The sequence below is a fragment of the Rhinolophus sinicus genome, linkage group LG07 (assembly GCF_036562045.2).
Source record: "Rhinolophus sinicus isolate RSC01 linkage group LG07, ASM3656204v1, whole genome shotgun sequence".
In the NCBI taxonomy this organism is placed as follows: Eukaryota; Metazoa; Chordata; class Mammalia; order Chiroptera; family Rhinolophidae; genus Rhinolophus; species Rhinolophus sinicus.
Window position 1 is genome coordinate 124,154,328 of NC_133757.1, and position 27,357 is coordinate 124,181,684.

At 44.9% G+C, this 27,357-nt stretch overlaps 1 protein-coding gene across 14 annotated transcripts; it reads left to right on the forward strand.

Moving 5' to 3' along the window:
* The first annotated feature begins 37 nt into the window (after positions 1–37).
* Positions 38–26,985, forward strand: LOC141572763 (uncharacterized). Of its 14 annotated transcripts, none has more exons than XM_074338549.1 (5): positions 38–255; positions 17,791–17,867; positions 22,136–22,290; positions 23,262–23,311; positions 26,109–26,985. In XM_074338549.1, exons 1-4 carry the CDS (start codon positions 171–173, stop codon positions 23,284–23,286), a joined length of 342 nt encoding a protein of 113 aa, XP_074194650.1. In that variant the 5' UTR covers positions 38–170; the 3' UTR covers positions 23,287–23,311; positions 26,109–26,985. The 14 variants fall into 14 exon arrangements, 5 of the variants coding, with proteins under 5 accessions (XP_074194650.1, XP_074194652.1, XP_074194651.1 ...); XM_074338551.1 differs by having other exon boundaries at positions 23,265–23,311; XM_074338550.1 differs by lacking the exon at positions 26,109–26,985 and adding an exon at positions 25,963–26,102.
* The last annotated feature ends 372 nt before the right edge of the window (positions 26,986–27,357 follow it).

Sequence of the window (27,357 nt, forward strand, 5' to 3'; positions counted from 1 at the left end):
AACGCGGAGGCTGCGGTCGCTAGTGCGCAAGCTCGGGGCGAGGAGGGCGTGGCCGAGAGGGCGGCGGAGAGTCCGACCGCTGAGGGCGGCGCCGCGCTGCGCGGGAGGCCTGTGTGCGGTCTCCTGACGTGTAGGGGCGGGAAGGCCCCGACGTAAGCGTCAGTGTAGAGATGAATCTCCGTATCGCGCCCTCACACGGCGCCCTTTCCTCAGTTCTAGCGGGTGTGCCGCACGGGTGTTACTGCTGTTTTGCAGGTGAGGAAGGCGACGTTTGGCCACCAGGACGCTGCGGAGGCCGAGTGTCCGGCAGATTCCGTGGAGAAACACTGGATGGAGGGGCGCAGGTGGAGCGGAGGGGGAAGAAAGTTGAGCCACGAGCCGCAGTGAAACCGTGGAGACCTGAGAAGGTGACAAAAACTGAGACTGAGACTGTCCCACTTCGTAACCAATGGTGGTGTAACTACCATTGGCTGAAACAAAATGTGCTGTTGATTTCTTACAGCCTCTCCAGTTATTTTAAACCCATTGCCTTATTTTTGTGGGTACAGAGGAAACAGCGTGTCTCCGCTGCCAACCACTAAGCTTTCTTTGGCGAGGCAGCATCAAGGAGTGTTCACTGCAGGGAACCCAACTACTTGGGATCCAATTCTGACTCGGCCGTTTTCTAATTCTGTGACCCTAGTCCAGTTAGCCTGTGTGCTGCATTTCACTTACCTGCAAAACTGGACTGACAGACGTCTGTACGACGCTTAGGACAGTGCCCAGCCCGGTGTAGGCGCTGTTACCGACATGTTTGCATAGTATTATTGTGTTTCTATTTGCTTCAGAGGCGTGGGCACTGGAACTCCTATGGTGGCTCTATTCCTTTCTTTTGTCTCTTCTCACAGGTTTTTTGTTTTGTTTTGTTTTTTTCTATCAGTGATACATTTTAGTCTCACTTTGGAACACTTGCAATTCATGTACGCAGTTATTTGTGGGGCCCTCCTGTGTTCCAAGACTAATTCAAGTGCTGGATAAGCCGGGCGGACAGATCCTATCCCTCAAGGAATTTATATTCTCTTTGGAGGGGACAAGCAAGAAGAATAAAACAAGCTCACATACTAAGTTCTATCCGAGAATGGGGATGCTACTTTAATAGGGGTATTTGCAGGAAGAGTTCACGTTGGAGAGGTGACCTTTGAGTTAAGTAAGTCCTTAGTGATGAGAAGGAACAGCCATGATACCATCTGGAGGAAAGGAAAAGTGTTTCAAGCAAAGGGAGCAACATTAGCCAAGACTGAGATAGGATGAGCTCGACATTCTCTGGAGACAGGAATTGTGAAGTAAAAGGAAAGTGCACAGAAATCACGTCCACGAGCTCAGATCGTTGACTGGTTTTCAAAATAAGGAAGGAGAATACAGGGTACAGGCCATTTAAGTTCTTTAACAACATAAGTTCGTATTTATAGTACAGTTTCACAACAGAATTCCTGGCTAAGTTCATCATTTAAGTCCTTGGATTCTTTTATGGACATTTAGTCATTTCTCTTTCCCTTCAGAAATGAAATAGGCCTTTATTGAAACCGTCTATCCTGGGAGGCAGTTTGGCTGTGGAAGAATAGACTTTGGCTTTAGATATCCTTCAGCTCAAATGGACTTTGGGTGAGTTAAATAATCCTGCTGAGTGAGGGCTTCTTTAGGTTGGAAATAATAATTGCTTTGTGTTAAGTGGTGGGGATGAAAGCACCTAACACAATGTTCTGGACACGGTAGCTCTTCAGATGTTCGTGTCCTTCCTGTACCCCCTGCCTGCCTCTCCACAGCACGCGGTAGTAGTTTGTCCTGTGATCTCACTTCTGTGATGGATCTAGGAAAAGGTGTAGAGTTTTCATTTGCTCAGCTTTTGTCACGTTGTGTGGAGTGACCACTTCCAAGTTTCTGAACCAGAAACTGGAAGTCGCATGAAGTGGAAACCTATAGCTGTTTCCTTTTAGCAAACATGCATATAGCACTTACTATGTGCCAGGCCCTAATTTAAGCACTTATAAATATTAATCCTAATAATTACTCTCTAAGGTGGATAAAAGTATTATTTTGGGGGGGAAAAACCCAAGGCACAGAGAGTCACACAGCCCGGGGTCACAGCTAGTGAATCCTAGGAGCAGGATTCATACCCAAGCGGTCTGTCTCAAGAGACTGTATTCGTAACCGCTGTGCTGCACTGTGTCTCGTAAATGGGAACCCATTTCTGTGCCAAGTGGGTGATCTTCGCCTTAGCCCTGAACCAGTTCTTTTGCTGTCTCTGTGGGGATCTTGACTTCCTCTCTTGAGTACTTTACAGTTGATATTATGTAGAGAAGAGAGCTGCTATTATTAGATTATCTGAACTCAGTTTCTTGTGCTTAGGCTTGGCACGCAATTAGAAGTACAGTGATGAAGTAGGGCTCATTAATGCAGAGACATGAGGAGGTCCAACTGTAATTCCATAGCTTGCACACGGGAGAGAATGCGACTGGCACTGCGCTGCTAATAACGAGCCAGAGGAGAAGCCGGACGTGCAAAAGTGGTGTTGGCTCTTCATGGAGAGACTTACAGAATTCGTCATTTGTACAACCTTAGCCACTCTTTCAGCCCCAAAGCCCAGGGATGTTGCACCTATATCATTGATTGATTCTTTACTCAAGTTAATGATTTAAGAGGGAAAGTTTCTACCTTATTTCCTGTTTTCCTCCTTCTTAAGTTGCCTAGGAAGGGAGGCCTAGGTTGTTTCAGAAGCAGCCACTTCAGAAGAAGTGGGAGAACCCCAGACGATGCTGACTCTATGTGCGGTAGCAGTGGACAGCCAGGCCAGAAGGTGGTAGGTGTCACATCTCTTTAGCGAGCAATACAGCATTATTTTGAGAGAGAACTTCAGTGGTGGGCAGCCTCTGAGATGGCCCCCGTGATGCCCACCTCCTGGTATTCGGGGCCTATGTAATCCTCCCCCTTTCAGTGACCTGCCTCTGACCAATAGATATCTCAACGTGGAGGGGATGACACGTCTGTGATTAGATTGCAGAGAATGTAACTTCTATCTTGTTAGAAGATTCTGTCCCTTGTTGGGTTTATGAAGCAAGTTTCTATGTGAGGGGGCCACACATGGCAAGGAACTAAGGGTGTCCTCCATCCAACAGCCATGTAGGTGTTGAGCCCCACAATCCACAGCCCACATGAAACTGAATACAGCCAACCATCACGTAGGTGAGTTTGCAGACAGGTCCATCCAATTGCGCTTTCAGATGAGACCCAGCCCTGGCTGATGTCTTGATTGCATCCCTAAGAGAGGCCGTTAAGCAGACCTCACTGGGCTCTGCCTAGTTTCCTGACTCATAGAAACTTGGTGATGAATGTGTGTTGTTCAAGCTGCTAAGAAGCAGTAGGCAGATAAAGCAATTTCTAGAACCAACTCTCTGAGGTAAGGACTACTTCTGTCTTTCATGTTTCACTGGCCTGTTTCCATCTTGTTGATAGTGCAAAGAAATCTCCAGTTGACATTCTTTGCAACTTCTGAGTTTATCAAAAGGCTGCTGAAACACTTTGCGAAGGAATTTGTGGTACATAAAATGCTAGATCTGTGTCACTGAAGTGTGCTTTCTTTAGTGACCAGGACATTTTTTAATGATCTAACGGGTTGCCTGAAAGGAAAGCCTGGTTTGTGTCTCAAGAATCTTGTTCTACTTAAGTACTAATGGACTAGAACTGTAATCTCTACCACTGGTAGTAAAAATTGCGGGGGAAAAATGACTTCTAGGACGCAAATGGAAAAGCCTTGGCCAACTTTGTTTTTACTTTAAAAAGGAAATAAATAAACTGAGCCTGAAAATGTAGTTTGTTGAAAGTCTGACAAAAATCCATCCAGCTATGGACTTTTTAAATCTGATTCAATAATGTTATCTGAAAAGGCAGAATGCATATTAGAATCTCAGTTATGAGTACTTATCTGTAAAAGAAATATCAGTATCTGCTTATAAATGGACTGGGAGGGAAGATTGAAATTACAGAGATTATATATTATGTTTGATGGTGGTATTTTTCTTTAATTATCATTTGATACCACTGGTAAAAATTGGATTGTGTAAGAAGTAAAAATCTGTAAAAATCTAGTCATTTATATTAGTATTTCCTGTGGTCCCACTATGTGCCAGGCTCTATTCTAAGCACTGGGACAATGCAATACACACATTAGTCACAGTCCCTTGGAGCTTATGTTATAGAGACAGGTGGACAGTCCAATCATCTGCAGACAAGCACATGAATAATGGCTGACAGTGATAAGTGGTATAAAGAAAAGTAAAGCCAGGCCAGGGGAAGAGGAGGGTCAGGAGGGCATAATCAGGAAGGAGCGTCTCCGATGAGGAGGCCTGAGAATGTGGGCACGAAGCAGTACGTAAGTGGACTGTGGCGTTCAAGATGATCAAATAGGATGTGAGCAAGGTTGCTGGAGACAAATAAGGTGATTTCTTTGAGGTTCTTTAGCACGTACTTAGCACATGTGGACGTGGTTTCATGAGCAGGAGTTTAATGGATACGGAGCGCAGGCTCCAGAGCCAATGGCCTGGATGAACTTCCAACTGCAGCTTACGAGCTGGGTGACCTTGGGCAAGGTGTAAACCTTTCTGGAAAAAAATGCGGCTAATAATACTCTCATAAAGTGGTGCTGAGGATTAAATACTATGTGCAAAGCGCTTGGAGTAGCTCTCAGCCCACATTTAGCAATAATAAAGATTAGTTACAGTGACTGTTCTTACTAAGTTTCCTCCATTACAATACTTATTCTTTATTAAGGGAGAGCAACACATGTCACTCTCCAGGGATACAACAATATACCTTTTAAAACGCAAGGGCTCTAGCCTTCACATTGGCAAGCTCAATTTCCTAAGTAGCTTTCCTGGTTTCTGGGAAAGTTTCAGCACAGGAACCCAGAAATTGCTTCAGAGACACACTACGTATAACATACATTGTTAAAACAAAGGGATAAAGAAGTGGGTGGGTTCTTTGAAATCATCTAAGAATGTCACACATTTTTTAAAATGTAATTTTTATAGGTGGATCAGGGCATAGGCTTTGACACCAGGCAGCCTTGAGTTTAGATCCTGGCTTGGAAACTGGTGTCTCAGTCACATCACCTTACCTCTACAACAAGGAGCTGTCATAGCTGACACTCATTAGCTCTTATTATATACCAGATACTTTTCTAAGATGTTTACATACGTTAGCTCCCTTAATCTTCACAACCCCTTTAAGGTAGATGCTATGTTACCATCCCCATCTTACAGAGTCTTTTAGAATGTCACTTGCCCATCACTTACATCTTTGCATTTTTGGAATTCGGGGAACTACTAGTTCTCTCCGTGGTGAAAATCTGATTTACATTACTGGTATACTTCTTTAGTGATGGAGACCACTAGAAATTGTCACATAAATTAGTTTTTTATTAAAGTAATGGGGTGATTACATTGTACTCAAAAAGCACTTCAATCATGCAACTAGCAACTCCTATTTTAAATCTATAACTGTATCAAATTGTGGGCTGAACCAGCATAAAATAAGATTACTCATCCGTTAGGAAGTTTTCCAACAGGAAAATTTAGGTAGGACATGAGTCATATAATCTGACATTCTTCTGCTATCTAAATAAATCCTTTTTCTTTAAACCATATGTTTTAAAGGAGTGAAAAAAAAGAAAATGTAAAATTTTTGTACATTGAAACCCTTAACCAATCAGATCTTTTATATATTTGAATTTCTAAATTATAGCTGGACTTTGAAAATAGGTCAGTCATTTTCTTTGCAGCAAACCTTTCCAACTGCACTTTTTCCTTAATAAATATTTTCTGATCATTTAAGTATAGCAAGGAAATTAAGCTATGCATACTTTTGTTTTCTGTCTAGTTGCAATGTCAAAAGCAAAAGCTAGTAAAAAAAGCTCTGAAATATTGTATAGTCCGTGGTCTTACAATTTCAAAGGCCAATTGAGTTGTTAGGAAGCTGAGAATTAAACTTCATAACTTCATTTGGTCAATTAGCCTTTTGTCTTTATAATTTACGTTTAACATGATAATAAGTTGCTTCCATTGAGAAGTTTGGGTACAAAGAAGAATCAGGGTCGCACTGAAGTGGATTCAGCCTGGGCCACAGAACATTCCGTGGCACCCAGCCCCTGCTCTCTTTCCTCTTTTACGTTTGGCCTGATGAGGGCTGTGGATGAGCTGCAATGCAACCGCAAAGCATGGGGTGATAAGAGAAGGAAAACAGAGCAGACCTAGGTGATCTTAGGGAACACTAACCTCTTATTTGAGGATAAAGTGTGTGAGGCTGTGTAGATGCATGTAAGAGTTTCTGTGTGCGGGGGTGGAATTTAGATGGACTTATACCTCCTTGTTAAAACCAATGAAAACTGAGTCTCTTACCTGGTTTTTCTGTATCATTTGACATCATTAAACTTCTTGACATACTTTTCCCCCATGACTCGCATGACCTTCTTGAAATACCTTTTTCTCTTGAATTTGGTGACGTCTAATTCTCCTGATTTCTGTACCTGTTTGGCCATTCCTTTTCAGTCCCTTTTGAGGATCCGTCTTCCTCAGTTTATTCTCTGAAGTGTCTGTACCAGAACAATCTCCTTTTATACGCTCTCCCTGGGTTTCCACTCCCATGGTTTCAGTTTCCAGCCAGTGCTGAGTACTCGCACACATCCTGTACCGCCCAGACCTCTCTGGGCTCCGGAGGCCTCCCGTGTTCTATGGACATTTCAAATTCACTGTGTCCACAACTGCACTCACCTCCTTTCTGCCCAGACTTGTTCTTCTTTGTGTTCCCTCTAGTGAATGACAACAGACCAGTAGCCAGTAAACCAGGGTGTCATTCTTGATTCCTTGTGTAGCTGATTTTGAAGGAATGTAATTATTTACATAGCGTATGAAAACAAATGCAATTTAAGTACAGTTGCAGTGTTGCACATTTACTAATCCATTGACGGGAAGAGATCACAATTACCTGCTATAAATACTTGATGGAGTGAGTGATTGCTTTAGCTTAAGTGAGGCAAGGCAGCCACCTAGAGCTAGAGCAGAGGTGACCCACTTGACCCGAGTTCCCTCTAGAGGGCGCTGCTGCCACTGACAGTCTCCAAGAGCCTGCTGCAGGTGAAAGGTGAAAACGGAAGCCAGTTCTTGCCACTGCCTGCTATACGTATATCAGGTTTACACCACCGCTCAGGAAGAGCTCAGATGAAACAAGGGGTCTGACTGTTTAGAAACACTGGACTCTTAGATCTTCACTCAGACTTGGAATCAGCAAAGCCATGTCCATTCTCCTGGGGAGAAAACAAGGTAGGTATCTTCTCAACTTCTCAGAGCTGCAGAAAGCCTACCTCATGTAGTCATTTTTATTCTGTGGAAAACTTTCAAGTACATAATACAGGAATACATTCTTCTTTTACAGAAATACATTGAATTTGGTGCTTAAATTCCAGCAATTCAGATGTCTTTTAAAAGGCTCCCAATCCCAAAGGAAAACTTACCAGTTTCTGTCTTTTCAGACCTTTCTCTATGCATATCGACAGTTATGTAGACCAAACAGTTCTTGAAAGGTGTGTCAAAGTAAGAAACGTCTCAACCTGTAGAGAATTTGTATGAGTTTATTTGAGCCAAGCTGATGACGTGCTGGGAAGCAAGATTTCAAATGCTCCCCAGTAATCAGGTTTTGAGAAGGCAGTTTGAAACTGCTTTTCACAGAGAAGGTGTATCAGTAGATGGAGAGGTTTTAAATGGCAGTGCTTTCAGCTTTATCCTGAAGGAACTACAAGCCAGTTGATTAACGTCATGTAAAAAGAAATCCACAGCAATAATCCCAGGAAAGAAGTACATAAAACTTAAACCAGTGAATATCTTAGCGTAGCGGGAGTTTGCCCCTTAATTTTATGGAGATGCTGTATGTGCCATAGATAAAAATCAGGGAGCAATAAAAACAAAGTCTGCCTAGCAACTAGTTGGGAGCGGGCTCAAGCATCAGGTTCATGTCTTTCTGAACCCTTAGAAGGCAGCCTGCAGACCTGCACTGGGTGGCTTCACCCTGTGGCCAGTCCCCTCTCGCTATGGTGTCTATTTTGGCTCTAGGCTTGTGACACCAGGTAACGAGGTTCATCCTGTCCCTAAGCACAAAGCAAACGCGCTCATTTGATTGGCCCCGACTATAAAAGCCCTGTGCTTCTAGCACATAGTCTGTGGGGTACTTAAGAGCTTCCATCAGAGCCCAGGGATAGAAACACGATGCTGGGGCTGAATTCTCCCCACCCCTCACTGTGGGCGTCACACTGCTGGGGGAAGAAACGGGAACAGCTGGAGCGAGACAGGGCCCTTGGCAGCAGAGCTGGTGTCAGAACCCAATTTGGCAACACAGAGCACCATTGGCAGTTACAGCAGGAGTGCCAGGTCCTTCCCAGCTGCCAGGAGAGAAGGACCGTGGGTGGGCGGGGAGGACAGGAGACCAAGTGAACAACGCAAGCCCATTCCCAAGGAGGGCTAGGAAATACGCAGTGAGAAGATGCCTGCAGACTGTGACACATTAGTGGCTATTCTGTGTGTGTGGGAGGGGGTGTCACAGTCTGTATAAGTGAAGTACAGATAAGGTGTGGTTGGTGTGCCTGAGGAGCTGTGTACTTGACACTCAGTGATAAACTTCCAAGATGGGCTTTGCTTGATGGGCTTTGCTCACTCTGACTCCACACAGGATGTGTAGAGACCAGTACAGGGCTCTTAGCATCTCTGTAACAGGACACTCTCAGCACAAAGAAGGAACCCATTAGATCGGCAAGGCTCTTATGTGACTTCAGGTCCAGAAGAGTCTTGACTTTCAGGGAGACGTGGTGGTGGAACCCCAGGGATCCATCCACTAGGCTTGCCACAGCACATGAAGTAGTGCAGTTTACCAGATATGATTCCTAAGAAATGCCATGTCTAAATATGACTGAGCGACCTCCTGCTAGGAAAAGTGAAATATCAGTATTTAGTATACTGACTCCTTTCAGTAGTTCACTTAACAGATTGTGACCCTCCATGTAGATCTGCCACTAAGTGTCACCTCTTCACAGACACCTTCTCCATCGCTTCTTTCCCACCGCTCCTTGGCAATGGGCGTTGTTTGATCCTTTACCTTTTCGTTCCACCACCCACTACAGTCCTTTTTCTCGGCTGCCCAATAAAAAGCAGTGAGGCCAAAAGAAACCAACTAGAAAGCCTTGAAATCAGTGTTTATCGCAGTTTCATTTTACTAATCTCCATTCTGCTTGTTTTATGTCACTTTGATACATAGAATACTAAATTATATAGCTCTTTTCTATATTTTGCACCATAATTGTTATCTATTTCTTTGATCTCTAAATGCAGTCTCTTCTTAAGCAGAAAATAAAAAACTCCTTACAGTTGAAGACGCATCTTTTATTATTTGATGTTCCATCTAATGCATAAAGGGTGAACTGGGGACAGTACAGAGTTAATACCAAGGGTTTTTATTTTTCCTCCGTGGTGCCTGAGACAGTTCATGTGCATTCAGATCATAAAGACCTTGTGTTGATCTGTTAGATGACAGCGTATTTTGACAGACTCAGTCCTGGACAGGCTGTCTGACTTCTCTCAGCATAGTGTTACTAACATGCTCTCCAGATCTAGATTTTTATGATGTGATAATAATAACACCAGCTCACCCCCAAATCACTACTTTATTCTGTTTTGGGTTTTGTTTTTTTCCTGAAATCTTCTGGACCATAACAACAAAATATATTTGAATGAAGAGAATTGATGCAGTTAAATTGAAAATAGTTCTAAATGACTGTTTGGACGTCGAGTGTGCTGTGCTCATCTTTGAAAACGAATCAGCAAATTGTAGTCATGTCTCTCACTTTGCTGGAATGGAATTTGTGCACTTTGTAGAAAGCACTTCATTCTAAATTGAAGGCTGTAATTGGGATCAAATTAGATCATATCTATGAAAGTGCCCTGTTCATTGGTCTATAAATATATGTCATTAGTATCATTAGTTTCTAACAAGCTTCCTGGTGATGCCGCCTGCGGAGCACAGGGAACACTTTGAGCAGAAAGGTTTAAGCCTTCATAAAATGTGCTGGTTAGAAAACCAGGGAAAAGAGAACCGGATAAAGCCAAGAGCGATGTCCTTTGGAGTGCAGACTGCCCGTAATCCACCAGCACAGCAAACATATGAAAACAGAGAGAGACAGAGACATCATCTTACCTTTATGTCCTATTGGCCTTTGTTTTAAATTTGAAACATTTTATTTTTCGATTCAATTGATTTCAAGAAACATTTCCTGAGCAACGACTAGGCTAGTTGGGCTCATACTGTATAACTTTTGTACTTTGCACCCCTAAACATGAACACACACAGCCCCTAGGAGCACCTGAATAATTCCAACCGAGTGTGAGGATGGGGCGGGGGAGAGGGGTGTTTCACGCCAGAAGACAAGCAGTCGAGGATGCTTCCTAGGACGTTTTGGATCACAATCCCCCTAAAGCTTTTTGAAAAACTGTATTCCCCCTAAAATAATTTAAATTGACATCTGAAACATTTTTATTATTTAAATCGTAGCAAAAGTTGTGATGGCATATTGCAAATATCTATATTTTAAAATAAAGCTGTTTTGTCGCTCTTCAGTGGCAGTGTATGTAACACAGTGATTTGAACCCCTCATCACCCATTTAAAACATCAGTAAACAAGCTCCTTGTCAACAGTCAGAAATTTCTCATCGTTCCTACTTCTCTTTCAACTTCCATTTCTATTATCTGTCCTATAGATTTTTGTTTTAATGTAATAGGCTTTTATGTTTAAAGTCTTTTGTTGGCAACTTTATAATGCTTCCTCATATCAAATATATATCCTCTGACTATATGTGTACAACAAATGTTTGGGTTGCCATCATTATAAATATGTAATACACATTTGATTAGAACAGCATAAATTATGTATTTGATAAACAGTTATCCTATGACTAGTAGTCGGCACAAACGCCCTGAACTATTCACAGAAGAGGCCCAGAGCGAGATGCTTTGGGGTCTTCCGTCCAAGTTAGCGAACGAGCACACAGTCTGTCAGGCTCACGTCTCACAGTGAGAGGGGTTTAGGCCTCGGACCCCACTTCCGTAAACCTCAGGCGCTGAGAGGGGCAGGGAGCTCTTATTTGGCTGTAACAATAGAGGCTTCTTGGTGGCGAGATGACTTTCTGAGAAAAAAGGAGCAGCTGGAGTTTGGGAGGCTGATAGCAGCTGGAAGCCTCGCCGCCGCCGCTGTGTTTTTCATGTGGCTCATTGCTGGGCTGCCTAATGGGGTGGGGAGAGAAGAGCCGCTGAAGCCATTCAGCCAACAAAGGGGTTGTTTCTTGTCACCTAGAAAATAAAATGTATTGGGAATGTATCTCTTAATGAGATGGACAGGGGAGGATGTGTTATGGTGCCTTGATCAAAGGAATTGCTGGAAGGGTTGTTTGTTGGTTTGGCCATGCGTAATATTGTGATTAGGAATAGGTAAGAGAGATGTCTTTCTTGTTAAAGCGGGAAGAAATTTGGAAAGAGGAGTATGAGAAGAGACCCTTAACGTATTACTGAATGAAACAAGCCAGTGTGAAAAGGCTGCATACTGTATGATTGCAGCTATATAAAATTCTGGAAAAGGCAAAATTGCAGAGATAGTAAAAAAATCAGCAGTTGCCCGGGGTTGGGGTTGGGGGAGAGGTGAACAGGCAGAGCACAGAGGATTTTTTGGGCAGTGAAGCTATTCTGTATGACAGGATAGTGGTGAGTACACATCATTACACATTTGTCCAAAGCCATAGAATGTACACCACCAAATGTGAACCCTACTGTAAACTGCGGATTTTGGTTGATAATGCTGTTTCGGTTGGTGTAGGTTCATGATTTGTAACCAGTGTCCCATCGGGTGGACACATTGATGGTGGCAGAGGCTGTGGGTGTATAGGGGTGAAGGGTGTATGGGAACTCTGCTTTCCACGCAGTTTTGCTGTATATCTGAAACTGCTCTAAAAAATAAAGTCTGCTTAAAAATGAGAGAGAGAGAGAGCCTTGATGATTGGCATCTTCTTAGGCACATGATTTTGGGAAAAAGTACACGGAAGTTGAAGATCTGGACGTAACCATAAAACTTAGCACGCTCATGTGTCCTTTGGAAAGTCTTCATACACCCGCAGACATGTCTGAGACCTAGTTAGAAGACCTCTGCTCTAAGGTTATGAAAGGGCACATAGACGAGAAATGTAGTAGGAAAGTTGAGTTATTCACTGAATAAATGGTTTGGGGAAAACAGGGTAGTCATATGGAAAAAAAAAAAGGATGATTTCTACCTACACCCATCAAAGCTTAAATTCTGGATGTATAAAAAATTTAAATATTAAAAAGTTATAAATCTAATCGCAGAAACATGACCTGGAGAGTAGTAGGTGTTGATTAGTGAGGTAGGCAATTAAACTTACAGCTGGTTTGCGTAGTCACAAGAGGGCTCGGAGGTTGGCACTGTCTTTGATCCATTAACATCTGACTTATGAAATAATAAGAAGAAGAATAGTTAGCTTTCATTAAGTACTGGCAGTGTTCTAAGCTCTTTACATGTATTAACCCATTTAATCTTCACAACAAACCGATGTAATGGGTATTGTTATTACCCCCATTTTACAGATGAGATCATTGAGTCACAGATAGATGAGGTCACATGCTAGTTAGGAGGGAAGCCAAGATTCATGAATTCAAGCAGCCTGGCTCCAGAGCCCAGGGACTTAAGTAGAACGCTGTGCTGTGAAGCAGTGCTAATTCTATGTGCTTTTTAAATGCTGGCTATATAGGTCAATAAATAGTACATCTTGACAATGTTGTATCTTCAGTGATACGTTTAAACAATTGTGCCCTTACTTTAGAAAAATTTCAGAGAAAGACTTTTTCATTTAATAGTTCACTGAAGAAACATAAGATTATTTTATCCCTTACATATTTTACTAACTGGAGAGTATAATTTTGACATCTTTTCGAGGCTTATTTCACAATTTAATTTCATGGTATTTTAAAAAAATTGCAGTGTGTAGAATAGCTTTACAAACACCCTGCCATTATGCATGAATGTTTTGCAAGCATGGTTATCAGTAGTTTACCATGGAGGGATGGGCAAACAATTGTCCTTTAAATTAATATGTTGCTTGTGTTGAAGTTGAAAGCAAATGTTGTCACATTATTTCCATAGTAGAGTAAACCTGCAAACCTTATTAGAAAAAAGCATGAGTACCAAACAGTACACCAAATACACTAGCATTATAATACTGTCCTGAAATAATTATTATGATGTTAAAGAAGATATAAAATAATAGATTGTTAACTGCTTGATAACAAAAATACTCAGTCGTCTTTTGTGTTAAGTAATCTTTCAGAAGACATCCATTTTTGTTCAAAATGAGATGAAGACTACTAAAGCCTTTTACTTGGGGTAGTGGGAAAGTAGAAAGCTTCACTTGCAAGCCTGTACAATGGAGTTGTATTTAATCTGAAAGAGAATAAAAGCAGTGCGTGCAATTACACTGTACATGAGGTCCTGTCCTCTGCAGCCCACCTGGAAGGGCTTATTAATAGCAGTCTTCCTCTCACACTCTTGCTTACTTAGAAAGGATTTGGGCCTGATCAGAGAAGCTGAAGAGTTATACGGTATATCTTCTTGGCAGCTGGCAGAATTCCTTGTGCGTCAGTCCATTTAATTTAAAAGAGAATTTGATAAACCTACAGGTCGCTACAGGTCGAAGCTGTCTCAGGTTGGAGCTCAGGTTTTCTACATAACAGAAAAAGCAAAGGAGGAGACATAATAATTTTGTGGGGAAGAAAGAGTTAAAAGGAGCACACGCCTGAATTTACCCCAACAGCCACGCAGGGCCTTTGGGAGCAACAGAAACATCTACTGGATATTTGTTTGCTCTGTTGTCTAAACTCTCCCTCTCATCTCCCGTCAGTAAATTCTGTGTTGATGCGCCGTGCTGTGTGGGGTGATTTTCTCTTTAGAGGGACCTGTGTTGTGCTGAGTTCTGCTTTACGGTTTGCACATAGCGGAAAGGGGTTTGCTTTCAGGAACCGCGGATAACGTAGGTTACACATGAATAGCTGCTTACTTTAAAAAGAAAAATGTCGCGGCTGGGGCTGAGCAGTGAGCAGTGGTTAACTAACCTCTTCTGTTAATGCGTCAGAGGCCCTTCCTGGAGCCAATTGCTCTCCTGAAAGGAGCTCTGGGTTCCAAGCCGACCCGGTCATCGTGGCAGCTGGGAGCAGTTCACCCAGATTATCTCACTCTTCCACTGCCCCCGGTCTGGGCAGTCAAACTGATAAGTCATTTGAATTTCGGAACTAGAAGGAACAAGGAACTAACTCAGGGAAGAGAAGCACAGAGAAATGCCCAATGTTATATGGCTCTCGCTAGCGGGGCATGAGGGACGGTAAGAACCCAGACCTCTTCATTTCTAGACAGTGTTCTTTCCACAGCACCAGAAAATCAGAAGAAATTCAGAGAAGAAGGAGGAAAAATCATGCTGGTAAATATAGCAAAGGCTTCAGCAAAGGGATGAAACTGAGATACAGCTGTTTTCCTCTTGCAACAGACTTTTTACTTTTCATCTGACAAAATACACAAGATAGAAAATATAGGCAGCAGGCGCTGAGTTTTGTATCATGAGTTGTGTGTGCGTCTCTGCTCCTAGGTGAGAAACGGTGCAGCCACCAGCTGGGTGGGTGGAGAAGCAGTGCTGGGGTGGTAGATGGAGTCACAGCCACCAGCTCCGCCGTACAACACATGAAGAGATGGTGATTGCGAGGCCCCCACAGAGGGCCAGGTGTGCATCAGCCAGTGAGGAATATGCACTTTCTTCAGATGTCACAGCCTCGTTGTCGGTATTGAGTGATGGCTGTAACAGCATCACTTAGGCAACGAACGTATCCGAGATGGCGGAAAAGAAAACTTCCGGATGGTGTTAGTATTCTGCTACCTCTAGTTTCAAAAACACCCTGAACACTCCCTTTTTACAGTGTTTCACGGGTCATAGAAAATGGTAGGACAATCTCTGTTGCTGGGTTTATGGTCCATTCTTGAAAAATGCTTTCTTTATAGGCTGCTCTCTCCATGGTGCCGATCTTCTTGGTGTTTAGATGCTCAGAATCGTTAAGCTAAAAGAACGCACATATGAGTGAGGTGATGAAAAGAGACTGGCTCTCCTGAGCCAGCAGTCGCTAGTCTGAAGTAATGGTTTCAGTGGGGAGGGCTAGAAGATTCCTTGGATGGATTCACAGTGGCTTCCAGACAACTGGTGCAGAAGCCAGAGTGAAGCTGGTTTATGGTGGGGATGACAGAAGGAATATCCAGATATGTTTCCAAGTGGAGGACGTGGAGTCTCCTACCAAGAGTTTCTTTTATAGCTCCCAACCAGTGTTTATGACAATGGGCCTTCTAGTGTGACACATTCCAGAGGCAATGGCATCCTATACCTTAACCACAGTGGAATTGGCCCCTGTAAATACAGAAGACCCCAAGGAGACATAGTTTTCATATATACTACATAGCATTGTATTCTTCTGCATTTAGCATATTTACACTCTGCACAAACTTGTTCTTCAGGAGGGATATGTGTATGCCTTCCTAGAGCCAACATAGATTATTTGAATGTTTTAGGTCATATGGAAAGCTCCTGTTTTACTCAAAATAACTAAAAGATGTCTGGAAGAGTGGTACATACAGACAATGGAATAGGTATTAGTCAAGGATATCCAGATAAATAGAAGCACCAATAGGACATAGAAGATTTCTTATAATGAATTGCCTCACACAACAATAATGGAGGCTGAAAATTTCCAAGTCCTGCAGTCGGCCGGCTGGAGACCCAGAGAGCTGATGGTGTAGTTACGGTGATCACGGGTGCTGGGGACAGAGACAAGGGCTCTGCGTGACACTGGGACCCACGTCCCCAGAACAGTTTCCTTCCCCTGAGTTACATGGGATACGTGGGAAAGAGAGAAATACCTGGCAAAGCAGGATTCTATTAATAAGGAAGAAAGATGGATGAGGTGCTTAGTGGGCAAGCAAAGCTGTCCAAGGTCACCAGCTAGCAAGAGGTGAGGCCGGGGCCCTGTCAGTCCCTAGGACTTGAAATGCAGCATTGTACAGTAGAGTGTGCTAGAGTATGCAGGGCTGGGGCCCAGGTCTGTCATGGCCAGCCTGAACCACTGTGTCTGCCTACGTGCGTCTGGGGACGCCTTGGGTCCCCACATCGGGGAATGCAGGCCCTAGTTGTGGGGCTCACCAGATCTTACAAGCTGGCATTTCACTAGGGAGTGTGGGTTACAGACAAATTCTACTTTTTCGCAATCCGTTTCCCCCTGGGGCCGGCCAGCTTTAGCCTCCTGCACGTGTACACGCCGCTGCAAACCCCAGCTCTGACCGTTACCAGCTCGTACAGAGGTTTGCAGACCTTCCATTAGCGGTGTCAGCTTCACCACTGCCGTTGCTAAAGTGCTACCGAACACAGGATGTACTGCTCTGTAATGCTCAGATGTTTCCTTTTGCTACATGACATCATATTGATCGAGTCTGGAGTCAGCCACAGTCACATCGACTTTTTCCAGGGTTCCTGCTAACTTACTGGAAAGGGGCTAAATTAAAGAAATCGTGTTTGGCCATTACCACATCTGTCACTGAATATTTTTCTTTTTCAGTATTGACTAGACTTCGGCATCTTTTGTTGTGTTTTAAGGCATTCTAAACCAAGGACAGGACAGAGTTGTTTTGTTTGTTTGTTTCATAGAATTGTTCTTAGCGGTGAATTCTGCACTTCAGAGGCCACACACATGGGACCATCTTTCTCATACCCCTCCAGTAAACTTCTTCCTTAGATTTTCCTCCTTCCTCCCTCCCTTTTTTCCTTCCTTCCTTCCTTCTCACTGGAATTCCTAAATGGTTAGATGAGATTTAAGCAGCTTATCACATACATGATTAAAAGACCGCCTCCCCAGTCAGAGGTGAGGATGGAGGACAAAGCAGACAAGGTGTGGGGGGACCCCATTATAGTGGGGGGACCACTATAGAGTCTGTCGGCCATAGGCCGGACCTGGAGCTGCCCCAGGCGACAGCCGGTTGCTAGAGACGTGAGGACAGGACTGAGGCGTGAAGTGTGACATGCGTGGTGGACGAGGCTCGCTGTGTCCAGTGGCAGCGTACGTGGGGCCCGCTCTGTGGCAGGGCCATGGGCTTGGGGGTGGTGACGGCACAGCCTCCCTCCACTTTTCCTATTTGTACACGAAGCCTGTCTTTTCAGATGCTGGAACCAGCCAGGCTCTTATCTATAGTGAGTGTCCTTTCTGCCTTCTGAAACGCTTGGGTGTTCTTCTGTGGATTTCTATTAATATGCACAGTTAGGCGGAGAAAGATTGTGTCATTTCTATGGAGTCATTTACAATATGAACTGAAATTCAGACCATCTTATAAGGTGTACAAATACAACTAGAGGCTGAAAAGCACTGGGAGCATCTAATAAATGTAATAAATTATTTTTGTGGCAGCAATATTATTTTAAATACAAATTCTATTGAGAGTGAATATGAGGATTTATTAGTTAATATTTATAAATCCATTTAAGCTGCTCTGATAAATGGGTAATATAAGTAGTTATGGTTAGGAAGGCTGAAATGGATTTGAGCTTGGCAACAAAGCCTTCATCTTTTGGCCTCTTTCCCCAGCGTTCTGCAGACAAGCACTGGCTCATCTGAACCTTCATGATCTCAAAGGGAGGACCTGGGATGTCTGTAAGCAGAAGGTATGTTTCTCTGACATTTGTTTCTTTCAAATTTGACACTCAAAAGTAAAACAGGTGGTCATTAATTTGATGGTCGTGCACAAGAGCCTGTGAGGCATTATACCCGGGGGTTGAGAGGACAGGCTCTGGGGCCACACCCCTCATTTCAGACCCCAGTTCTGCCTCTTGCTGGCTGTGTGGCCTTGAGCAGGTCACGTGACCTCTCTGTGCTTCAATTGCCATCCTTTGATGGTTTGGATAGCTAGATGGCAATGTGCCAAATGGCATCTGCCTTTCCCACCAAGCACCTTGGTGACTGTGAGTGCTTCCCATGTGCAGAGTGTGCGGGTCGTGCCTTCTGTGTCACTGTGCCCACATGCGAGCTGCCGTTCACCGCTGTGCCTGCTGCAGCAAGGAGATTTACTGGAAAGCCAGTGGGAGCTCCCAGAATGGAAAAGGGCAGGAGGCAGGGATTCCCTGGAGGCAGGCAGTGAGGGCCTTGCCTGCCCAGGTCACTCCCGGTCTGTCCAGCTCTCGGAGCTCCTCTACCACCAGGATGCATCTGACCTGTGAACATTTCCTCCTGTTCGGTCCATCCCAGGCCTCAGAGCACTGGAACCAAGGATATGTGGCTGTGTTTCTGAGAGGGCTCTGTGTCGTGAATCAGGAGAAGGTAAAAGACCCCCTTGGTTCCCATTACGGGAGGTGGCAATTGAAGCAGTCACTGGGACCTGTCCTCTTGCCAAGATTGACGTAAAGCGCAACATGTGGCACTTCAGTGGAGGTGTGTGTCTGCTCTCCTTGTGTAAGGCTTCACATTTTCCTCAGTAACCTCGTGAGCAGTGGTGTGTCTGGCCCTGACTTGTAGCATTTGTGCACTTCCACGGGGCAAACACTCCCACTGTGGCCACGTCCAAGCCGCTCACATGACATCTGAACACAGTTGGGAAGAGATGTGCGATAACAAGCATGTGATTTGATGCTGTTTCAGCCGTGCAGCTACAGCAGATGTGAATAACCTCAGATGCATAGAGAAGAGTGAAGTGTGCTAAAATAATTAGGAAATGATGAGTTCTGAGTGCTACTTTTGTTGTTAGCATAACTTATTTAATTGTAAGTTTATATGATTTAATTTTTAATAACAGCTATATTTTAACAAATGGCTTGCGAAATTTTGGGGGAAAAATTTATGAGCGCCAGCTCAAGCACACCATTGCAATAATGTGTGTGTGTGTGTGTGTGTGTGTGTGTGTGTGTGTATGAGAGAGAGAGACAGAGAGAGAGAGAAAGAGAGAGCGATTCCTTACACAGTAAGATACTTAGTGGTGAGACCTAGGACCTGGCAAAACACATTCTTATTCAACACTCCACTCATTTTCTATCCTCACAACGAACCCAAGGAAAGGTAAGCAAGGTGTGTTACAAGGGAAGGGACTGAGAGCCAGAGACCTGAAGTGACCACTGACAGGTGGGGCTGAGACTAGAACTGGGCCTGAGATTTCCCATTCACGGCCTTTTCCATACCATCCTGCTTCTTTGAACCCCTTGCCATCCCTGGAGCAGCCGTTTCTTAGGCAGCCTATTAAATGATCTGGAATGTGTATGTCAGGCCTTTCACCCTGAATTCAGCCCAGGGGGCTCTCCTGTATCTTCACAAATAAAGAATGAAATAAAGTTGGAAGCCCACAGAGTGGGCAGTGATAACCTGTAGTATTGGCAGCTCTGAGAGGCTGTAAGTTGGCCCCCACTCCGCCCCCCCCTCCTGTTCACATCCTTGGACTCCTGCAGTGACTAGTACGGAGGCCTGACCTGTGTGACTAACAGGATGTCCCAGGACTTCTGAAGCTGGTCATAGAGGGCGCTGCAGCTTCTGCCTGGTTCCCCTGGTGAGCTAGCTCTGGGGGAAGCCAGCACCGTGCTATGAGGACACCCAGGCGGCCGTGTGGAGGAGCCCACGGTGGGAAGGAACTGAGACCTCCCGTCACCAGCCAGCCCGGATTGCCAATCCTGTAGGTGGGTCCTTCAGCTCCAGAGGGCTGTAGCCTGGCTGACATCTGATTGTCACCTCATGGGAAGCCCTAAGTTAGAATCACCCCAAGTGCCCCCAAATTCTTGACCCACAAACTGTGAGAGATGACCAGTGTTTATGTTTTAAGCCAATAAGTTTTGGGGTGATTTGTTATACAGTAGTACCATGTTTCCCCAAAAATAAGACCTAGCTGGACAATCAGCTCTAATGCATCTTTTGGAGCAAAAATTAATATAAGACCCGATATTATATTATATTATACCCGGTATTGTACTATATTATATTTAAAATAAGACCGGGTTTTATATTAATTTTTGCTCTAAAAGACGCATTAGAGCTGATTGTCCAGCTAGGTCTTGTTTTCGGGGAAACAGGGTAGGTAAGCTGGGCTTCTTTCCAACCTGCACCCTATGGGCTACGGCTGCTCATGCAATACAGAGAGATAAGGGACTTAAGGAGTCCCTTGTTTTCTGTTTCATTTTGGTTTTGTTTCCCACCAAAGAAATTGAATTTCAAGTCACATTTGAAAGCTTTGTACAATACAACTTTGGAAGGCGCTTTTCTAAATGACCTGTTGTGGGTAGAAAAGCACCTGTAGGCTGAGTTCTTGTGCCGCCCTGAAGAGCACGGCCGCTTCAGCGGGGATTCGCTCCGGCTGCGTGAGTCACCTCGTCCACAGCCGGTTCACCCCACCTTCACGGTCGCCTCTCATTCATTTGGTTCCCTGCGCCATGGCACCGCCTGCCCTTTGGAAAAGCGAGGACAGGGGGAACAACGGAAGAAATGAATTAGGAAGAGAAAGGGCGGGGGACCCCACTGGAGTTGGGGCTGGAAATCTTAAAATCATTTGCAAAACACCAGCCCCAACACTCGCTGGGAGGCTGTGACCTCCTCTGCTGGCGTCCCCGCCCGTTGAAGTCCGCTGCTAGAAAAGCCCACTCCCGCGCAGGAGAGGAGCTCAGCGAAGCAGGAGGCTCTCGTGCCTGCGGGGAGAGAGGGGCCGGGATCCCTTCAGCTCCCAGGCGCGTTTCCTCCGAGCTGCAGGAGACCGGAGGCGGGAGCGCAGGCCGGCCGTGCGCCTCGCCGCCCGCTGCACCCCGCCGCCGAGCGCACCCCGCAGCCCAGCGCCGGCGCCTCCAGCATGGAGTGGGAGCTCAACTTCCTGCTCTACCTGGCGCTCTTCTTCTTCCTGCTCTTCTTACTTTTCCTCCTGCTCTTCGTGGTCATCAAGCAGCTGAAGAACTCTGTGGCCAGCACGGGCGGGGCGCTCCAGCCCGGGCGCCTCTCGCTGCACCGGGAGCCTTGGGGCTTCTCCCACGAGCAGGCAGTGTGACCTGAAAGGCGTGGGTCTGGCGGGGGGACGCGGAGCTGCGCGGGCTACGCTGGGTCTCGGCCTCGATTCTCTGTGGGCACTGCCTCCCGGGTGCCAGGGCCAGGCTGGGCTGCAGCGCCGGGAGGTGGGTTCGGGTGTGGGAGGGGTGGGCGAAGAGGCGAGCTTCTCCGTTCCTCCGCGAAGCTCCGGGCTCCCGGCTCCCTCACTCGGGTGCCGGCGACAGCGGGTGCACCTGTCTGGGCTGGCGCTACGGGGAGAGGTGCAGAAAAGACCGGAGTTCAGCCTTTGGAGCCGGAATGGCTTTGGGCGCCTCCAAGCTCCTCTACCCAGTCCAACAGCGTTTTCGCTTGTCCCCAAGGGGTGAGAAACGAAATTATTCAGATTATTCAGCACAGCACTTCCAAACAAAACCTAATGTCAACTTAAATATCCAGATTATTGAGAAAGAATGTGGGTTTGGGGCCGGGAGGCAGGGCGCACTTGAAGTATCGGAAACACTGCTTCAAAGATCCATGCGCTCTGATGGATGCTAAATGCGGCGCGACTGGCGGTGCTGGGGAGACAGGATTCCCTAGCCCGTCTTTTATGGGGAGTCTCTTCCTCCCCTTGATCCCTACGTCCTATTCTAGCCGCCGACCCACTTGGTGCCTGGGGTTGCCTCGCTCGTGGATTTAGAACCTGGAACCGCTGGAGCGCTAATGAGAGTCCTTTGGAGATGCCGTGGGGTTGCCACGGGGCTGGGGTGCTGGCGAAAGAGGAGCTGTTTGCACGTTGTAGAGCCACCGGGGAAAGGACTGGAGGAGCCAGGCGTGTTCCAGGGCACAGCACAGAGCGTTCGCGGGAGGATTGACAGGCGGAGTGGACCTCACCGGTGTGCTCCGAGCACATCTGGGCATAGTTAATTTGGGAAATAACTTTATCTTTCAGATGCTTTCCCTTAGATGTACATCATCTGGAGCTCTGGAGCCGAGCTGCTGCCCTGGGCGGGTGCACGGAGGATGGAACCCTCAGTTACAGCCTGGTAACAGGGGACCTGAATGGAGGGGGCCCGAACAACCAGAGGTGGACGTTTCCTGCGAATGGTAAGTGGGGACCACCCTTGGTTTTACTGTGTCCCTGTTTATGGCTGAATGTATGAAGACCCAGGTCCTAAACATAAGTGAAAGGTTAGGATGGAGGAAATGGGTGCAATGAAATAAAGGGTTCTCTCCCGCTCAGAACCGGTGAACTGCTCCTGGAACCAAGGAGCCAGACTGGTCCCTCACTCAAGGCAAGCACCAGTGGCCAGGGAGATCATAGAAGTTAGAATGGGAAGCTGGGGCGGCTGCAGTTATAATCATCAGTCCGCTCTTGACGTTGAAATAGGCTATGCAAATATCATTTCCCTTCAATAGGGAAAACTTGGGTTCAGTCATGTTAGGGTGGGATAAACTGTCCATGTCAGGACTGTAATACTGAAAATAGTTATTAATTTTTTGGCACAAAAAAGACCATGTTGAGAGGCTGAAAACAACAAAATACTAAGTTTTGCCTAAGTTGAGAATATGAAAGTGGAGTAGAAGACAATTATTTTGATAATTCAAGGGAAGGAAAAAATAGTTTCACTTTGGGGACTAATTTTGAGAAAAGGTTTTGGCCTGAGACATTCAGATAGTTTCCCACATTTTCTGCTTCACTTTGCTAGAACAGACCTGGTCAGGTCAATGAAGTAAGTGGCTTGTTTTCAATATAATGTCATGAGCAAGTCCTCACTTATGTGTACACCACTTGTGGTCAGAGCTCTCATTAGGCTTGATCTGAATCCCCACCTTGAATCCAGAATCAACTGCCATGAATGCATATCGTACTTTGAACAATACTTCTCTCTGTGGGGCGTTCAGTTATAGGGGTGTGTGGTTAACAGGGACGCTGTAGATGAGTGTGGGGGTGCTAATGAGCAATTATAGTTGTTTATAAGGATGGAAAGCAGTCACTTCGCACTTTAATAACTGGGATGCACCTTCTTTTAACTTCCTGCGTGACTCCCTGGTTTGTCATCCTTTCTTCTTCCCAGCAGGGCCACTGGTCCAGAGGTCTAACCACCCCTGACACTGTGACACTGGGGTGAGTAGTTTGCTGCCACCCCAGTACTAAGTCCATCTCTCTGCTCATTCCACCGACTTGGTTTCTTACCAAAGGAGTGATTGCCTTTCTCTTGTGACCAGTGCCATTTTATAACTTCCTTGCAATCCAATGAATTACTGAGTTCCCTTTTAGCCAGAACAACAACAACCAAAAAACAACAACAACCAAAAAAACCCGAATACTTATTGCTGTTACTCTGTGTCTGCCTGGAATTTGGCCCTGCCTTTGGGAATTCAGGTTCCTCACGTTGGCACTCAGAACTTGGTGCCCTGGGTCTCTTGCCTTGTTCTTGCTTTGTTAGACGTGGCTTTTGAAACTTGGACACCTGTGTATGAGCTGGCTTTTTCTACTCATTTACTGCGTCATCGTTTCCCAAAACCCGATATAGACTGATCTCCCAGGTTAGGGCTACTTCTGAACCCATGTTTTTGCTACCTGCATGCACTCTTGATCAAAAGCTCTGATGCCCACAGTGGTCTAGGTCCCAGGCTTGTACGTGATGGCTCCGCCATCCCCTGACCACATCCTGGTCCTTACAATCACTGTACTGAATCTAATTTTGACGACAGTGTGCGTATGAGGTTGACATTGAAATATTTGAAAAGCCAGGAACATTTAAAGCAACTGCTCATTATACACATATAACTTGGTTATTGACGATGCCTATGTTTGATTTCCAACAAAAGGTTTTTAGTGACTCTTCGGCAATGTTAGAAGTCATGGGAATTTCTTGCATTCTAATGAAATGGCCATAATTCAATTATTATGTAACATTAGCATTTTCCTTCAAGTATTCTTCTTTCACTCTTGTCTCTAAATTTCAGCTGCTTAAAATGACTTCAACTCTTGTTAGGGTAATTTCGGTTGTTTCTCTGATTTCCGAACTTGTAAGTGCTATGAATCTGCAGTTCACCTTGGAAAGAGAACTATTCCAAGTTGAAGGTGAATGACCTCACACGTTCTCCAAAATGTCTAATAAAGTAGATTCCTAGTACATTCCTACTTCAGTTTTAGGGCACAGCTGTAGATACAGGACTGGTGCCATCTGGTGTAATTTCACAGAATCAGAGGGAATTCAGCCAGAGTGGGCCATGCGCTGGCTTTTCTGGGAAAGACGTGCTGCCAAGATTTGTTTTGGATTCACTTGCAGGGGTGAGAACTTGGAATTACATGAGTGCAAACTATGCAGTACCCCGTTTTTAGGCTGGCATTTTATATTTCCAGTTCTGTCTGTAGTTTCAAAATAAATACAAAAAGAGTTAAGTTTTTTTAAATGGCTGAAATTTTAAACATTGTGGAATGGTTAAACCGTTTAGGATTGTGGGAAATGCATCCTTTTTCTAACTCGTCCTTTCTAATCTAGGGACGTTTAGGATAGTGATGGTACTAATGCAGTAAGTATCAGCATGTACTGTGCTAGGTCGTCACTGGCACAGCTGCTCTGAGGCACTGGGGCTGACATACGTTAAATCCACAGTTAAGTCTGCTCTGGGATCACTGGGAAATCTCGGCCCGGTGTCCGTGTCACATGCAGGGCGGATTGAGTGGTAGATGTCTGGTGCTGATTTTTGGTTGTTGTTTGAATCAGTGAAATAAATGCTCAATTCTCCATTTCTCACTTTGTGTACACAAAGTAAAGTTACGCATTAAGTAATGATCTGATTAACCATCTTAATAGTTAGCATCTTACCCTATAAGAATTTGGGTAATCAGAAGGGCAGACCTGTGTTTCGAACAGCAATCAGAACATAATGGGCACTCAGAAAACTTCCAGATGGGTTAAGCTAAAAATCCTTATTTTCATTAATAACAGCTATTTTATATAAGCCGAACCATTTCCTCCATTCTTGATCTGTGTAGACATGGGTGGGTTCAAGTTGACATTTTTGTATTCAGCTTTTGTTTTATTTATATGACTCTGAAGTTACTTGAACTTACTGAATATGTATAGATTCTTCAGGCAAGATATGTTCTACTTTCAGATGGAAATCTTGCTTTCCTATTGGGAATCCAGGTGGATTGCTATCTCGAAGTTACTGCACTGAACAGTGGCTTAAACAAAGCAGGGGTTTTGTTCTCTAGTAACAAGGAGGTTGGGGTAGGCGATTGCTGTGTTGGTTCAGCAGCTCACAGATGTCAGGGTCAGGGTGGCCCCTGGGGTGCCCTTGCCTTTCCCTCAGGTGGCTGCAGTTCCCCTAAAGAAGCTGGAGAAGGCCAAGGGGCATGCCAGTTCAAATTGCTCCCTTTTAGAGAGTTTTCTCAGCCGCCCAACAACTGCTTGCATCTCCGGCCAGACTGTGTCACTGGCTACTGCTATCCGCAGAGTGGCCTGAGAAATATAGTCTTGGTAGCTGGGCATATAACTGCCTTCAACAAAAATCTGAGTTCTCGTCATAAGGAAGATGATGATGGATCTGGAGTGAACAACTAATTTGTGTCCTGGCTACAAAGTACAGCTGTAAAGGTGCACAGCTTCGGGGCAGATCAGCACTCTAGCCCTTCACAGCTGGCAGCCCACCCAGCACTGCTGCTCTGCTCCAAGAGAGAGAGAGAGAGAGAGAGAGAGAGAGAGAGAGAGAGAGAAAAGAGTGAAGAGCTGGGCTCTTAGCCAATACACTTGCCCACAGCAGGATTTTCCCGAGGAGGACCCTGGGAACGTGCACACTCCCTTGGTGGGCATACTCTCTTCATGGAGGTTCGGAATGGCGTGAAGAACATTCCTACCTTGCTGCTTCCTCATCGGCTTCACTTCTCTCTTCTCCAATTTTCCTGACAGATTTTTGGAGGAGTCTCGTTTGTGTGTGTGATCTTCATACAAGGATCATCCCTTTCGTGCCCAGAGAAGGGTCTTACGTAAAGAAAGCTGCTTTACGCCCTTTTGTGAATCCACTACCAATCTAGGAATCTCCTGGGTGAAAAACTGCTTCTCAAAACTGCTTCCATAAGCAGCCCACACCCTGGCTAAGCAAAGGGAGAGGAAACACTTCCCACGTCCAGGGCTGTTCAAAAGAACTTTCTGTGATGACAGAAATGTTCTCTGTCTGCACTGTCCAAGAGGGCAGTCCTTAGCCCCAGTGAACACTTGAAATGTGGCTAGTGTGACATTTACATAAAAAGTAAATTGTAAGTAATGTAAATGCAAGTGGCCACGTGTGGCTGGTGGCTGTGGTGTGGCACAGCGGGGCACACACGTCGTCTTTCTTGCACTTTAGAGCCAGCTGGGAGGGGTTTGAGCCAGCCCTGCGCCAGGCATCCCGGCCAGGTCTTCGCTATTCCGCCTTGCCGTTGAACTTGTCTTCCAGAGGAAAAGGAAAAAATGGAACTAAATTCAAGATGTTCACTTGACATCTGTTCATTGCACGCATAATGCAGAGGGGTCTCCTGGGAATCGGTCCTGTGATTGATTTTAGCGATTATTGATAATGGGAAAATGGTGGAGCTGATCCACGTAGCATTCCTAGAGAACATTGTACGTTCCTAGTCAGATTACGTCAGCAGAGATTATTTTGTTCTATTGTGCAATTCATTCTGTGTTACTTTATTTTTGTTGTATTGTTGCTGCTAAATGATTATTTTGTGTAGGTTTTTCAAAATACTTAGTGGTTTATATTTTTTAAATGGCTGTGAAATAAAAAAAAAATAATTATATGTTACTTTGTGTGTGTGTGTGTGTGAATTATTATTACCCATACACTTATATTTTTTAAAGAGTTAATTGGGATGAGCTTAGTAGATAGAAGGGAATATTTATTTTTATATTAGATTTCCTTTTAAATGGGCACGTCTGTATGCCAATTAATGCATCTTTTTAAAATATGAAATGACTCTTTCATTGTATTCAGAGTGAGTGTAAAACAGGAGGGTGGTAATGGCAGTGGGATCATTCTTTTATCAAATGTCTGGTTGTTTATTTACACTGAGCATTACTTGGATCTTATTTCTTTACAAGTGCCTAGTTTTGAGTTGTCTTTTATTATCGAGTTGTAGGAATTCTTGAAATATCCTAGACACTATTTATGAAATAT

What these genes read in the sequence shown, in the direction of transcription:
- LOC141572763 (XM_074338548.1), top strand. Translation starts at nt 171, where the DNA reads ATGAATCTCCGTATCGCGCCCTCACACGGCGCCCTTTCCTCAGTTCTA. An exon ending in GTGTTACTGCTGTTTTGCAG is followed by an intron (nt 256 to 17,790) that starts GTGAGGAAGGCG and finishes CTCTTTCCCCAG; the next exon opens with CGTTCTGCAGACAAGCACTG. An exon ending in GGGATGTCTGTAAGCAGAAG is followed by an intron (nt 17,868 to 21,837) that starts GTATGTTTCTCT and finishes GTCCTATTCTAG; the next exon opens with CCGCCGACCCACTTGGTGCC.